The sequence below is a fragment of the Mizuhopecten yessoensis genome, unplaced genomic scaffold, assembly GCF_002113885.1.
Source record: "Mizuhopecten yessoensis strain PY_sf001 unplaced genomic scaffold, ASM211388v2 scaffold6683, whole genome shotgun sequence".
Lineage (NCBI taxonomy): Eukaryota > Metazoa > Mollusca > Bivalvia > Pectinida > Pectinidae > Mizuhopecten > Mizuhopecten yessoensis.
This window is the reverse complement of record NW_018406672.1, coordinates 1,200,198-1,214,401: the sequence shown is the minus strand read 5'-3', so window position 1 is coordinate 1,214,401 and position 14,204 is coordinate 1,200,198. Positions and strand designations below refer to the sequence as shown.

The 14,204-nt window shown below is 36.5% G+C and overlaps 1 protein-coding gene across 1 annotated transcript in view; it reads left to right on the top strand.

Annotated features, from left to right (window-relative positions):
* Positions 1 to 394: 394 nt before the first annotated feature.
* Positions 395 to 14,204, top strand: part of LOC110452432 (glutamate receptor 4-like) — a 95,555-nt gene continuing 81,745 nt past the window's right edge. The window contains exon 1 of the mRNA XM_021500960.1: positions 395 to 1,093. Within this exon, the coding sequence (XP_021356635.1) occupies positions 979 to 1,093 (115 nt within the window). The 5' untranslated portion in view covers positions 395 to 978. The remainder of the gene's footprint in view (positions 1,094 to 14,204) is intronic.

Here is a 14,204-nt window from a genome sequence, read left to right as displayed (position 1 = left end):
GTGGAAGTGTCATGCAGCAACATACAAATTTAGAAAAGATTCCAATCGACGTTTCCGCTATCTGTCTTACCTACAGTGAGATGGCAGCAACGTGTCTAACCTATGATAGCTGTTATAGATAAACACAACGTCTGTGGAATTATCTGTTAATAGTACAGTGTGAATTCTACAATGTACGCCATGAGGACATCTACTACACATGGAAGCAAGGACCGTATCCAATTTTCTTATTGCTTTTTTCTGTTATTTCTACACAAAAAAACCTACCGAAATAATTGTCCCAAGTGTTTCAGCGACATACTCCTTCTCGCTGATAGCAACAGTAACGTGTGCACATCAAATGTAATATAAATGTAATATGTGTGTAAAATACTATATTAATAGTGTCATTATACACGTATACACGCTAGTGTGTTTGATAGATATAACGCAGGCGTCACAAATATAAACCCCGTGACTGTAATAAGAAGATCAAACAGATTGTTCCGATTCGAGTCAATACCAGATTAATAATTTGCTGATGTATATATATAGTAGCTTATGTAGATAGCGGGTCTGTCACATTTGTACTGGCCGTGTTGTCAAATGGACGTACATGACTTGTACTAATGTTTTAATAGCTTGAAACAATTATCGACCACTTCACTCCTCTATCATTCATCCGACTCTCGTCCCAGTCCATCCAGCATCAGCAACTGCGCGTGTGTACGACACTAAGGCCGCGCGAACAGCAGCTAGCTCCGTACGATAGGCCTGATCGCAACATGGAGAATTACGAGCCCGGTATACTACTGTTCGGCTGACGCTCGCATGCCGAGGATATAAGAGCACAGGAGTTACAATACCCCGGGACCCGGGCAAAATGGGGGACCAAACCATTATAAAGTGATGTTGTGACAAAAACACACCTATACAGGACAAATCTACATCGTGCCTTGTGTTATATATGTATTTTAAAAGTGATATAGTGCAGAAAAAATGGAGTTCAATACATTGACAGTTAGACGGGTATGTCTAGTTATCGTTATACTAGCATGCCAACTATATTTTGTGGTACCTGAAGCAGAGAAGCACAGCTTCATCTTAAATGCAGGTAAGTCTTAATTTAGATATACCCCATAAATAATTTACCTGTGTGTTTTCCGACAGGTAAGTAATTTAAACATATAATCTATATGTGATTCTGTAGCACGTGTTGCACATCGATTTGTAATTATGTGGTCTTGGTGGGTTTTTTTTGTTTTTTTTTGATTTTATAGTATTATATTTCAAGCCCTTAAAAGTAAGACAGGTAATAAGAATTCTACTATGAGTGTACAATATTCATTTATTTATTAAATTTAATACGTACCGCGTATAGAGGTACATGTAAAACCAATTTAACAATCCGGTATATATCCCCATATGTTTGTAATGATCCGGAGATGACAGCCCATTAACCTGTACCTTACATATATATAGCAGAGGGAGGCGACGGATCCTATGAAATATTTAACGCTTTCTCATTGTCGGATCTCGGATGTTATGATGTGGTGATTCTGCATCAATGTGTCAGTACGTGTGTTTGATGTCATGCTGCTGATCGTTCCGACAGCACACGATGTACAATGTATAAGCGTCTAAACAAACCAAGCTCAGATATCTATATCAGGGAAATACACAGAGGAGGGAAACAGCTTAATGACATATGAAAATCTTTCCGTTATAACACAGTAACGTTAAATAGATCAAGATGTTTTTTTAATTGAACACCACTACTGCTATATGCTGTTGTATAAGGGAACATGTACAGGTATGTAACGTGGATTTCTGAAGTTCCAATTATTCAAATATGTATAGATAAAACATAAGAGTTTGAAATACAAGTTATCTACACATTTACAAAATATGAATCCTTGAATACAGGTTTTAAATACTTTAAAGGTTAAATATATAATCATGAGTTACATAGTTTATATACATTCACAGGTAAGACAGGTTGTGTACACATTTACAGGTAATCTCTATCATCCTGAAATGCAAATCATCCACATATTTACAGGTGTAAAACAGGCCACCATTGAATGCAAATTAAAAGCATGCCATCCTGAGTTCAAGCGTTCTACAGGTAAACATTTACAGGTAGACGGTGATACTGCAGGGAACATATCATCTACACATTGCCTTTTGTCGGGTACAACTTGCGCACGTTTCACATTGCTGTATGGTTCATGCACAGGTATCAAATTGAATAGTTTTACTTTCAATTATGTATGAAGATCGACAAAATCACTCGCACAAATAATGCACAAAGGGGAGACAACTCCGTATTATACATTGTATGATTAACCAACAAAAAATGAGATAACACTCGCAGGCGGCTGGCCTACATTACAAACAGCACTGATGTTAATGACGCATGCAAATTCAAAAGGGATGGTCATAATTGATACAAACGCACAAAAATATGATGGAAGTCAGTCGCAAAACAAACCCACTCAATCGGAGACAATGCTGTTTATAAATTACAAACAAACACAAATGTTGCTCACAGTAGTACCATATGATCCCAATTGGAGACCAACAACAGTTAAAAAAGCCAAGAGGAGACAACTCAGTTATAGCATAAACACGAAGGGAGATAACTCGGTCACAACTGATACTTAATCATTAAGGGGTGACGATTCCAGATTAAAATGATTAACAACACAAAGGGGAGACAATAAGGTGGATAATACAAGTTGGAGTTATATGAATACAGTAAATAAGCCAAAAAGCTGATTCACAGACACAACTAGAGGGAGACAAGCAGGCAGACTTATTAACCTCCATGTATAGGGTCGGACCTACAGGCGACTGTAAACCAGCACAGTTACCTACAATGTATGCAGACCAACGTCTAAACTGCTTCATTCATTAATCTGGGGTCGGGTTTCATAACCGGCTTGTGGTCCAGAACGTTGTTTACATGTAACATGTACCTGTACCTCATACAGTGTACGTGCATTACGGTAATGGTGTTAAGAGATAACGTATAACTATGTGTGCTCCTCCTCATTAAGTTGGCACCTGTTATAAATAAAGCTATAGGACATTAGGACCAGATCATCAGCTCTCAAGTAGAAACAGGGACCTGAAAAGCCATGAGTTACGTACTTATTCACAAGACTCAAGTGCTCTTATCTTAAATAGTTCAATTGCCTGTTCCTTTGCCCATTTATCTGGGGGGGGGGGGGGGGGGGGGGAAGGTTTTTTTTTGTGAGTTGAACATGTTTGTAAGACAAATTGAATATCAGTGAAGTTTTCGTTAAATTCATACATTTTCATTGACTTTTTTAACACCACAATACTATTTAAACAGATTCAGTAAAAAAACAATTAAGTATTTTTTTTACGGTGTTTACTGTTGAAAAGTTTGCGTTGGGGTTTGCAATGCTTTAGAAAACTTTCCTGGTTGTTACGCATTCTCTACCCCAAAAATACTTCGTCTTCTTTGATGATCTAACCAATCAAACTGTGGCAGTTCTAATGGCGCTACTTAAACATATTACATTTATAACACAGCTAGACATATTTCCAACATATTATAACTCGTATTTTATCAGATCTGATAAATGCTGATGATGTTGGTGCCTGCTATCTGCAGCCCCTATTATATGTAAGAATTTGTTCTTCCGCGTGTAAAATTTATCGCTGGGCACAGCAGGAAGATTTAACCCCAGTATCGTCTGCTTATTTCTCTGAGCCCTCAGAAAGAGGTTCTTGGGGGCAAGATGCTCAATCATACCTAACAGATAATTGTCAGAGATTTTTTTACAAAAAATATCCGAAGATATTTGTGCATATATATACATCTCAAACAGGTGTCAAGCTGAACGTTGTATACAGTGTCAGAGCACTTATTTCTCTGGAGACTACGTGTCTTATTGTGGGTGTTGAATATAAATTTTGGAACCTTGATGCTCCAAACATCCTTCTTGTATTCGTATATTCGGTGTTTTGTAATGACAAGATTTTCGGTGGAAAACTATAAATCTTTTGGAATTTCTTAGACTCGCATTGTTTTATTGGAAGTGGACCTTTATTGTGGAGGTGTTCTACGAAGCAGCAATCCGAATCTATATACATCTATCGTCATGGCCTGGTGTTAATCTAAAGGGAATGTTAGAATGGCACTCTCCAGAGACACGGTTATAATAAAAACATTTCCGAAATAGAAGTAATGATTTCTGACGTCTCTAGCATTTCATTTGTCATCAAGTATTGCTTTGAAATAAAGTTATAGGTTTCTGTTTATCAGATATATTTCGAGATCTTTATATTTTTTAAATTATTCCGAGAGCACATTCGGTATCGAAATGAAATATTCTCCTGAAAATGTATGTATATCCATTTAATTGAGGAAACTACAAGGTTAAACGTTCTATTCATAATTTATAACTCCTCGGGAATAAGTAGTACCGCGGAAAAAAGAACCCGCAAAAATACAGTCATCCACAGTAAACGGATCATCGTTTCGGGTGTAGTGGTAAGTGAATTTCCTCTTGAAAACATCGACCAGATAACGGCCGAAACAGTGGAACAGTTTTGCAAAGGATGTTCATATAGGAAAACGGAATGTCGAGAATCCGGGCAGTTTGATTTCAAGAACGACGAATTATCCCGGATCATTGGGAGAGGGAATCCAAAAATCTTGCATATGCATTCGAAGAGTGCTTTCAAATGCGTCTATTTTCAGACGACGGTGTCTGAATTTTAAAATATCACCGATAGTGTTATATGTCTTGATAACCAAGGTTCCGAATAATCAGGAATCATTTATATCGTTTTCGATCCAAATACACGAGATTCGGTAATTGTAAAATTGAGATATTTACACATATTACTAATTATCAATTTTTGGTTATACTGTTCTGTGTCCGGAATTACAAACGGCAGCAAAAGTGTTATGTGACCGTTCCGATTAACGATGTTCAGCAATTAAGTTGTTTGTCGAAATTAATAAGAAACAAAGAACAGTTATAGTAATTAGTGTCTGTTTCAACGAAGTTCAGTGATAGTGTTATGTGTTTGGATTAACGAATACAAGTTATATTATTGTGTTTCTGATTTAAAGAGGTTCATAAGTAATAATGGTGTATGTCCTGTTTATAGAGGTTAAGTTATAATGTTCTGTGTCCGGATTAATGGGGTTCAGTAATGGTGCTGTCTGTCCGAATTAATGAAATGATATAGTTTTATGTTCGGATAAACCTTTTAATATTTGGATAACCATTTTTAAATTCCGATTAACATTTGTAAGCATTGATATTTTTGGCGTTCGGATTAACCAAAGTTAAGCAATAATGTTGTCCGTCCGGATTAACGGGAATGAGCAGTAGTGATCTATTTCCGAATAAGTGATAATGCTCTTTGTGATTAGATGATCAGCAATAATTCTCGATGTACGGATTGACGAGAATCAGCTATAATGTTTTATACCCGGATCGACGAGAATCAGCAATGTTGACCTGAGTCCGGATTGACAAAAATCATCAGTAATTATATATGTCCGGATTGACGGAATCAGTAATAATGCTCTATGTCCGGATTGACGAGGATAAACAATAGTTATTCACATCCGGATAGATCTTTATGTCCAGATTGACGAGCATCAGTAATAATGCTATATGTAGTACTCACGAGGGTCAGCAATGTTAATCTCTGTCGGATTGGACGAGGACCATCAATGTAAATCTCTGTCCGGATTGACGAGAATTATCCATGTTGATCTCTGTCCGGATTGACGAGAATCATCAATGATGATCTATGTCCGGATTGACGAGGATCATCAATGATGATCTCTGTCCGGATTGACGAGGACCATCAGTGCTGATCTATGTCCGGATTGACGAGAATTATCCATGTTGATCTCTGTCCGGATTGACGAGAATCATCAATGATGATCTATGTCCGGATTGACGAGGACCATCAATGATTATCTATGTCCGGATTGACGAGGATCATCAATGTTGATCTCTGTCCGGATTGACGAGAATTATCCATGTTGATCTCTGTCCGGATTGACGAGGATCATCAATGATGATCTAGGTCCGGATTTTGTGTTGGAATTAAACAATTTCAGGGGAAGCATGTCATCGTTCTGACAACACCATGAATGCAAATGTGTGTCGATCTTTATTTATAAAATAACCTCTTGGAAAGTACTCTTATATTCCAAGATCTAAACTGATGAAGTTCAAACCAAAATAACAACTTCCGTATTTGGAAACGATAAGTACATTTCAATCTATCTAATTCCGAAACTAGTACTACCATCATTCATTTTGTTACAAAGAACACCCGAAATTCAATTATTTATTTCTACAAAACTAGATCAAGTAGAGAGTACGCAGAGAAGTGGGACAGGCATGTACATAAATCCATGTATACTAGCGACATATTTATAAAAAAAAAAAAAAACACTAATAATGTCTTTCGTTTTCATTATTTAGTTATCAAATTAATTCACACAAAAAATAGATTGTTATTTTTTCTAACAGTATTTTATTCAATAAGGAAGGCAAGGTTATTCAATATATGAAATTACAGAAGGATTGGAAGACAAAAGCTAAGAGCTTATATTAATTCCTTTCCCAAATATATTTTTCTCATTTCAAAAATTAAAAGAGGGGTTTTGAAAGTATGTTGGTTTCTCAACGTATCATACTTATTACGCCTGCTAAAGTCTGCAAAAAAAATCTGCCTCTTAAGAATTTTGACAATATGAAATATAACAGTTGAAAAATAAATGCACAAAAATACACGTTTATACCAGTAACAGTCCCGATCATTCCTCACCAGAAACTCACTTTTTGTGATTTTATCGCTATGATTTACAACGCTAGGGCATCAGTAGGTCGCATGCATCAAATATGATGGATCTTTCTTGCACAGTGTAAATTTCCTTATTTTTTTATAATAAAACAACGAAGTATGACTAGTGAGCAACAGTTGAATTGTCTTTAAGAGTCCTGTGTCTACCATACCATAGTTAACGAGGTTAGTACTGTATGTGTGTTACATTTGTAATTTGGTAGGAACCAGTGCAGGAAGGTACAGAAACATTGCCAGGAACGATAGGACTTGATTAACAATCGCACCATGTGAAATATATCAAAAGCAAAAGAAACTAGGGAAAATAATATATATATGATTTAAAACATCCATGTTCAAATGTTGCATTGTAAATATATAAAGTAAGTGAACAAATAAATCAATGTATTGGGGTATAGTGTGTATCCTTCCTTAAGAATCCTTGTTTCAGTGCAAGCAAAACACTACATAACTCCACTGTCGTTTTATAAGTTGGCTAAGACGACCGTATAGGCGTGTCCGCGGTCTAGGGTTCGAATTTTGGCTTCGTTTCGTTGCATTTTACTCCGAGAAAAACTGTAGGTTTTATCTTTATTGTTTATTTTATCTTTTTATTTTTTCATACAGTCTCTACAAGGGGAATCCTTAACACTTGCTCTGGTACTTTACGTATATGAATGTACATGTATGTGTTAAATTGCGTATTTTTGTTTGGCTCATTTTTATTGATGAAATTTTGTTCTAGAAATACAGAACTGATCTAACCATGTTAGTGCACGTGTTGATCACAGCCAGTGGATTTAAGAATAAGATAAAGAAGATACATCCGGGTATCGTACCAGAAAGCGCTAGAACAGGACCTAATCCAGATCCAGTAAATCCTCTGATCGATAGAAATAAAAGAAATAAAGACGTTATAAGTACCCACTTCGTCTATGGCGGTTGTTTTGGGATTTAAGCCATAATTTTTTTCTACGCCTAACGCAGGTGCTGGATGTAAAGTCGTCCATTTTATTGCCACTGCCGAGCTGACATGGGGTTGATTACCCGTACGACCGCGTCATAGGTCTCGAGACGTGTACTGTTGGTACCGAGGGGCCACAGTGCCCGAACTCTGTGCCCGGTGTTCAATCAGTTTACTGTTTTTAATGTATACCCGCCAAGTATCGAGTTGCATGGCACATTTGCCCCTTTATCGATCTGGAACGATATCTCTTAACATTTGTAAAATAAAAAGAAATATAAACATGTCTAACACAGCAAAACATTGTAGTAACACTAAATGACGATTTGATTTTTACCTGTGCCTATTAATGCTCCTAATTAAAAAAAAACCGCACAGCTATAAGTTAAAATGTGTACACGTCATCTGTAAACGGTACATTGTACTTACACAAATGTATAAACATTGTACGGTAAACGGTACAGATTCATTATACAGGTCAATAGTAACATTTCTTACTTTCACTAAAAAAAATGATACATTAATAAGATTGAACTAAATATGTGCGATATCGCGTTTTAAAATACGTTAAACCAACATGATCGCACAAAACTTAAATTAAAATTATGATTAGAGCCGCGACCAACCCCTGTGAAATACGGGTTACATCATCACACCAGGTCATGTCCGGAATAGATTCATCATCGTTAGGACTCACACAACTGAATCAGCCAATCAGCAAGTGTTTCGTACGTTTTGTAGTTCCTACAAATGTATCTTGTTTACCTGTTTACCTCTTCGTCGACACCGTTGTTAGCTTGAAGTAGCTAATATACATATATAGGCGCATCTTAAATTAGTTCCGGCTAATTACTGGGCCACTGAGGAAGTTTAATGAGGAACTGATGACAGATTTAATAGGTTAATGAAATGTAGAGTTATTTAACTTTTGAAAAATGTGTACTTTTGATATATTTCCATGTTTGTGTGCGGATTTGCACAGGCAAAAAGTCTGGGGTCGTCGCGTTTTTTGTTTTGGGTCACCGGTTTTGCTTGTAAACTTCCGGTGGTCAACTACTGGACGCTGTGACACTCCAATATACCATTGAACCTACCAAACAAGTCCTTGTGTAGCTTTTGTTAGGTATGTATCGTTGAGTCTAGATAGTTGTCACTGGTGTTGAAATATTAACGTTTTTAGCTAAAATGTTCAGTGATAACATATAGTAAATAATTTAGTTGTGTGAGTCCTTTATGATCCCATTATAACATCCAATAAAGGGGCAGAATGGGTAAGCAGATTACCCGTCCCACAGACTGCCTATACTTACTGACTCGGTACACAGTGGCTAAGTGAGTTGTTTATCTATGTATCTATCTATCCATACCGCAACGCCCTCTTGCGGGTATTATGTGCAGAGTGCGCGTCTGTTCGTGTTTGAAGGTAGTATACTGTGCCTGAAAAGAAAAGCGCTGACTGGCATGTATGTACTCGATTTCATCAGATCAGAAAAAGAAAAGGTTTGGGTTTTCGGGTTTTCAGGGGTTAAGAGTCGAGACGCCGGTCATTTGTGCTCTCTCTCTCGACAAAGGAAACACACGTTTACGAAAGTTCGCTCAATACGTTTTCAATTACTGTTTTTGTTCAATACAAACTTAGCATTTATCAGGTCATGTCGGTATCACCGTTTAAGAAAACAAAGATCTCTGAATGTATGTCAACAATACATGCTGCTAATTAGCTCTAATTGGATCGGCATAAAGACCAATCAAAATACCCAGAGGACCTGGGCCAGGTTACGTACTGTATTGTATTGTTTATTCAACTTGAAGCCTTACGGCTCATTATAAGCATACACAGCAACGTATAATTGATACATCAGTGATATGAAATACCAAATAATTATAACATCATGAATGAAGCATAATCTTGTACATCGCATACATATATAGTACCTTTAAATGGACAGTATAATTCTTTAAATTATTATAAAGTACAAGATAAATAAATTATCGGAAGATGGACAGCTCTTGTAAAATTACCTCACTTAGGTGTACTTTGGCTATCGGAAAACAGATGAGGTGACAACACGTCATGTAAATACATCCAATAAGCCCCTCTGACCACCACGTGCAGGACCTCTTTTATGGCACCGGGCCAGACATTACGATAACATTGAAGAAAAAAACAGGTGTATTCAAAACTGCTGACCATATTGAATTTTACCACTGAGTTTCGCCAACAAAACCGAAAATGCATTCCTAGGTACAACGTAGTTCTCAACTTTATACATAGATGATCGCTTGTTTTGAAAGAAGAAAAAAAGGTTTTATTTTGACCCTCTGGACAAATAAATCATAATAATTTTCAATAATAAAAAACTAACACATGTCCCAAAAAGACATCGTATGTGAAAATGATTACGTAACAGACTGTAATTGACGACAAAAGGTACATAGAATCCAGACAAAAACGACAGCTTTTCAATTTCAACAGTACTTTTGTTATTCATGCTGAATTACATTTCATCGTAAGATCAATCATAAATTCAACATTAGCTGATACTCTATGCCAGTTATATACAAGATACATTGTCGAACAAAATGTCGCTCATAAAGTTTAAATGGATCATTATAACTTGCAAAGGAACTTGCCCGCAAATCTACTACACTTTTCAAATTTACTTAGCAACATTCAAGGCAACTTTAACTATGTGTTTACAACGTGTTACCGCGCTGTTTATGAGGAGATGAACTGCACTTATTGGTAAATAGTCCCGCAACGTTCATCCAGTTTCATCTGATTGCTTGCAGTGTGTAACATGGTTTAGTGATGAATTGTGTTCCCGGAAGTGACGTGGTCTTTGAAGTACATTTAAGTGAACACCAATATCGGCAAAAGTGCATCAAAATATAAATTAAAATATCGAGTGTTTTTGAAAGATACCACTATTATAGAGTTAACGAGACTTGCTTGAATCTAAAAGGCTACCCAAAGACAACATTTAGAGTAAACCCAGTTTTCTATTTTAGAAAATTGAAAAAAAATGTTGAGCAACCTCGTGATCCAATCGCCTGTCTTACAATGCCAAGCATGTTTATCGCTTAGAAGGAACAAAATAGAAATAAATTGCCCACAATGTACTTTTACCTCTAAATGTAATTACTTCCGTTTCTGAAGGGAAAACACTTACATGTAGCTGGCATGATCTAGTTCACAATATCCGTTTTCGTAAGCTATTGTATAGTACACAAAACACAAGAGAATCGTACGAAACTAAAAAGCTACTGAAAAGGAGTGTTGTTCCAAATGAACTGTCTCTAACATATCACACACTAAAACCCAGAATAAGTGTTTAGACTGAAAGGACGCCACCGACTGTTGACAAACATTGACAGAGACGCTGACTTCCTCTGGTCCAAAGTACGCACGAACGCTGAAGCTTGATGGAGATTACACGGCTGGTCCTTTCTAGAGCTCTATCTACTAAACAGTATTTACACATGCAAAACATGAGCTGACAGCATTCAATTTTAGAACGATCCCTCCTATATCCTGGTCCCTTTTAGGCGCAAATGAGTGTAAATATCTGAGGCGGTGTAATTAAAGTAAACGTTAACGGTTAAATGCATGAGCAGCTTAGTTTGTATGGATATAAAGAGTGATTAAGATGACAAGACTATATTGAGAAAACCCGATCGAGAAGCATACAGCTACAAGTGATATCGATACTTCTAAGACGAATCTAACATTAGCGCATCACGTTCTGGCTGTAAATATTTCACCTGACTTACAATTAAAAAATAAAACAGACTTTTTTCATTTCAAGTAGTAACCATATCCATATATCTGGTGTATTCATTATTATTATTTTTAAAAGGAATGGATTTTTTTTGTTCAAAAATATAATAAAAGAGTGCTCACTTATATGGTGAAAATATCTTGAGTGCTTCAAACGAGCATGTTAATGTTTTAAGTAAATGACAACATAACCTTGTTATAATATGAAGTAGGCACTGCCTATAAGCGAGCGCAAATAGTTCAGTAACCTTTGTGATGATAGTGTAGATCTCGGGCGCCAGCTTAGAGCTTTAAAGTAACAAAATGAACAGAATCCCTCCTTAGGACATTCTAGGTGCGCCGAATATTAATTCTGACATGAAAATGAAATGAATGGTAGTTTAAATAGAAATGTATTTTAATTAAGAAAACCTGTCAGATATTCCATGTAGGCCTTTTTGTTGTTACTAATATTTTAACACCATTGGCAATATATCGCCTGATCCATTTGGAATGAAAAATTCTCAGGACAAAATGAAAGAAATAGTATCTACTGTGCATAGAAAATATCTATTAACAAGGCAAAGTATTGCAATGCAATCCATATTCCCCAACCGGTAAGCATTTCTATACACAAACAGTACACCAATGTTAGGAAGCATTAAATACAGTTATAATTAAGGGTAGAACAAATATTAGAAATGATAACATTAATGGTAAAAGACATTGTTCAGGTAAACGTAGCTTTTTGACGATGATATTTTTTTTAATATATTGCGTCGTCCGGGGCAGAGGAGGCCGGGTATTAATATTAGAACTAAGGTAAAGGGACTTTATAGAATGCTTGATATCTGTCATCTTTTGTAAGTTTCGTTTTTATTAATCAATTAGAAGAGACAAAAGTGATGAATATTACTTTCCCGCGTTTCGGAGAATAGGGGGAAATATTTGTCCTGTTTACACGGAGTATACGAGGGCAGTTGCCTGTCTCGTGCAGAGGTTTTGACCAATCAGATTGAGGCACATGCTAAGGGTAGTGTACGGGTACGTGTATGTTCATTCTAGCTTCGAACCTCGCACGGCGAAGTACAGTTTGAAATAAAATTATAGCAGAATTTTATGTTTATGTAGCAGATGTATGTGTGGGCATCGTCATATTTAAGAAATCCCAGCATCAATTTTGTAAGAAACCTTGAGCATTGTCGGGCTGGTCCACCTCCTGTCGCGCCTAATAAGGTTTTCAGGTTGGGTGGCGCCCTTAGTTTTACATTTGTAGGGCAATGAACCATGCGAGGGTATATGTGGGAGGATTGTTTGTGTGTACGGTAAATGAAGTCAGAGAATGCGTATTTATTATACTCATATTATATTTATGAATAAATGCCGACTCCGTCCGTGCTATCGGTCGAGCATTTATTTGCTATTTGAATATCTAGAGGACATGTAAAAAGACACTTATTTCAACACGTCTAAATTCATGTTGTGCGTTTAAAAAAGAATGGCAATGTATTTTCCTTAACACATTAACGTTAGTGCAGGCAAATTCGCCATGTACCCAAATTCTTCCTGTACCCAAATTCGACACCCCGTGACGAAAATGCCACATGACGTCATAATACATCAGATGTGACATAAATAACGTCACCATAGTCTTCAACACAGTTAAAGCCTTCAAATATTTTGACAAGGAGGGGTATAAGAAGGGAAAGGTTATTTTATCAATCAAAACAGTTATGAAATATATCTTGTAATGCAACGAATCTTAAAAATTTGGTCTGTGCAACGGACATGTCGTAAACTAAACTCATTAATCTGAGGCCTGTTGATTGCAATTAGTGTTAAATGCATCACATACAAATTGAAAATACCCATATCTCAATGCTAATTTCAGTTTTATGGTCGACTGATCATGAGCCGTCAATGCAAGTACAAGTGCACTTTGGTACATACAATTTATTGACGACATGGAATGCTTGTTAATGGAAATAACGCTCGGAAGATTTAATAATTCATTTTCCATTTTTATGCAATGTGTATCATGTTTAGAAAACAATCAACCAGTATATTTTACAAAGTATTGATTGCGTCCAACATTCAGCCATCTTACAACACTTTCATTAATGCGTCACCCAGAAAAAAATCTATATTTACATTTGGAAAGAGTTTGTTGTCGGCATGAAAGTACTGACGATTGTACTTAGAGACCAACAACTATAACTAGCGTTGTTACGTACCAAAGACTGATTTTTACATGAAAAAGCAAGCCTTGTATATCTACTACACCTGGGGTAGTCTCTGTTGAGTACGTTTTCAAGCCCAAAACAATCGTTTTAATTTGTCAGATGTTTCCCGTTGTCGTGCCAGACGATCGGAGATGTACATGTGACAAATTTTCCAAAAGTCTGGGAAAGAAGACCGTTGCAAGCCCTAGACCCTCTCATCCGGATCCGATAAAAAATTTAATTTTGGACACCGATTTGGAAGATTATACTTGTTCAGGACTGAGTCTGTATTGTGATGCATGTAAATTGACCTCATCTCAACCGATCCCAGCCATCTTACTCAAACAGCATTAATCAGTTTCTTCAAATTACCAAAAATTTACTATTACAGCTAAGAAAAGCCATTTATTTCAATGTTAATCAT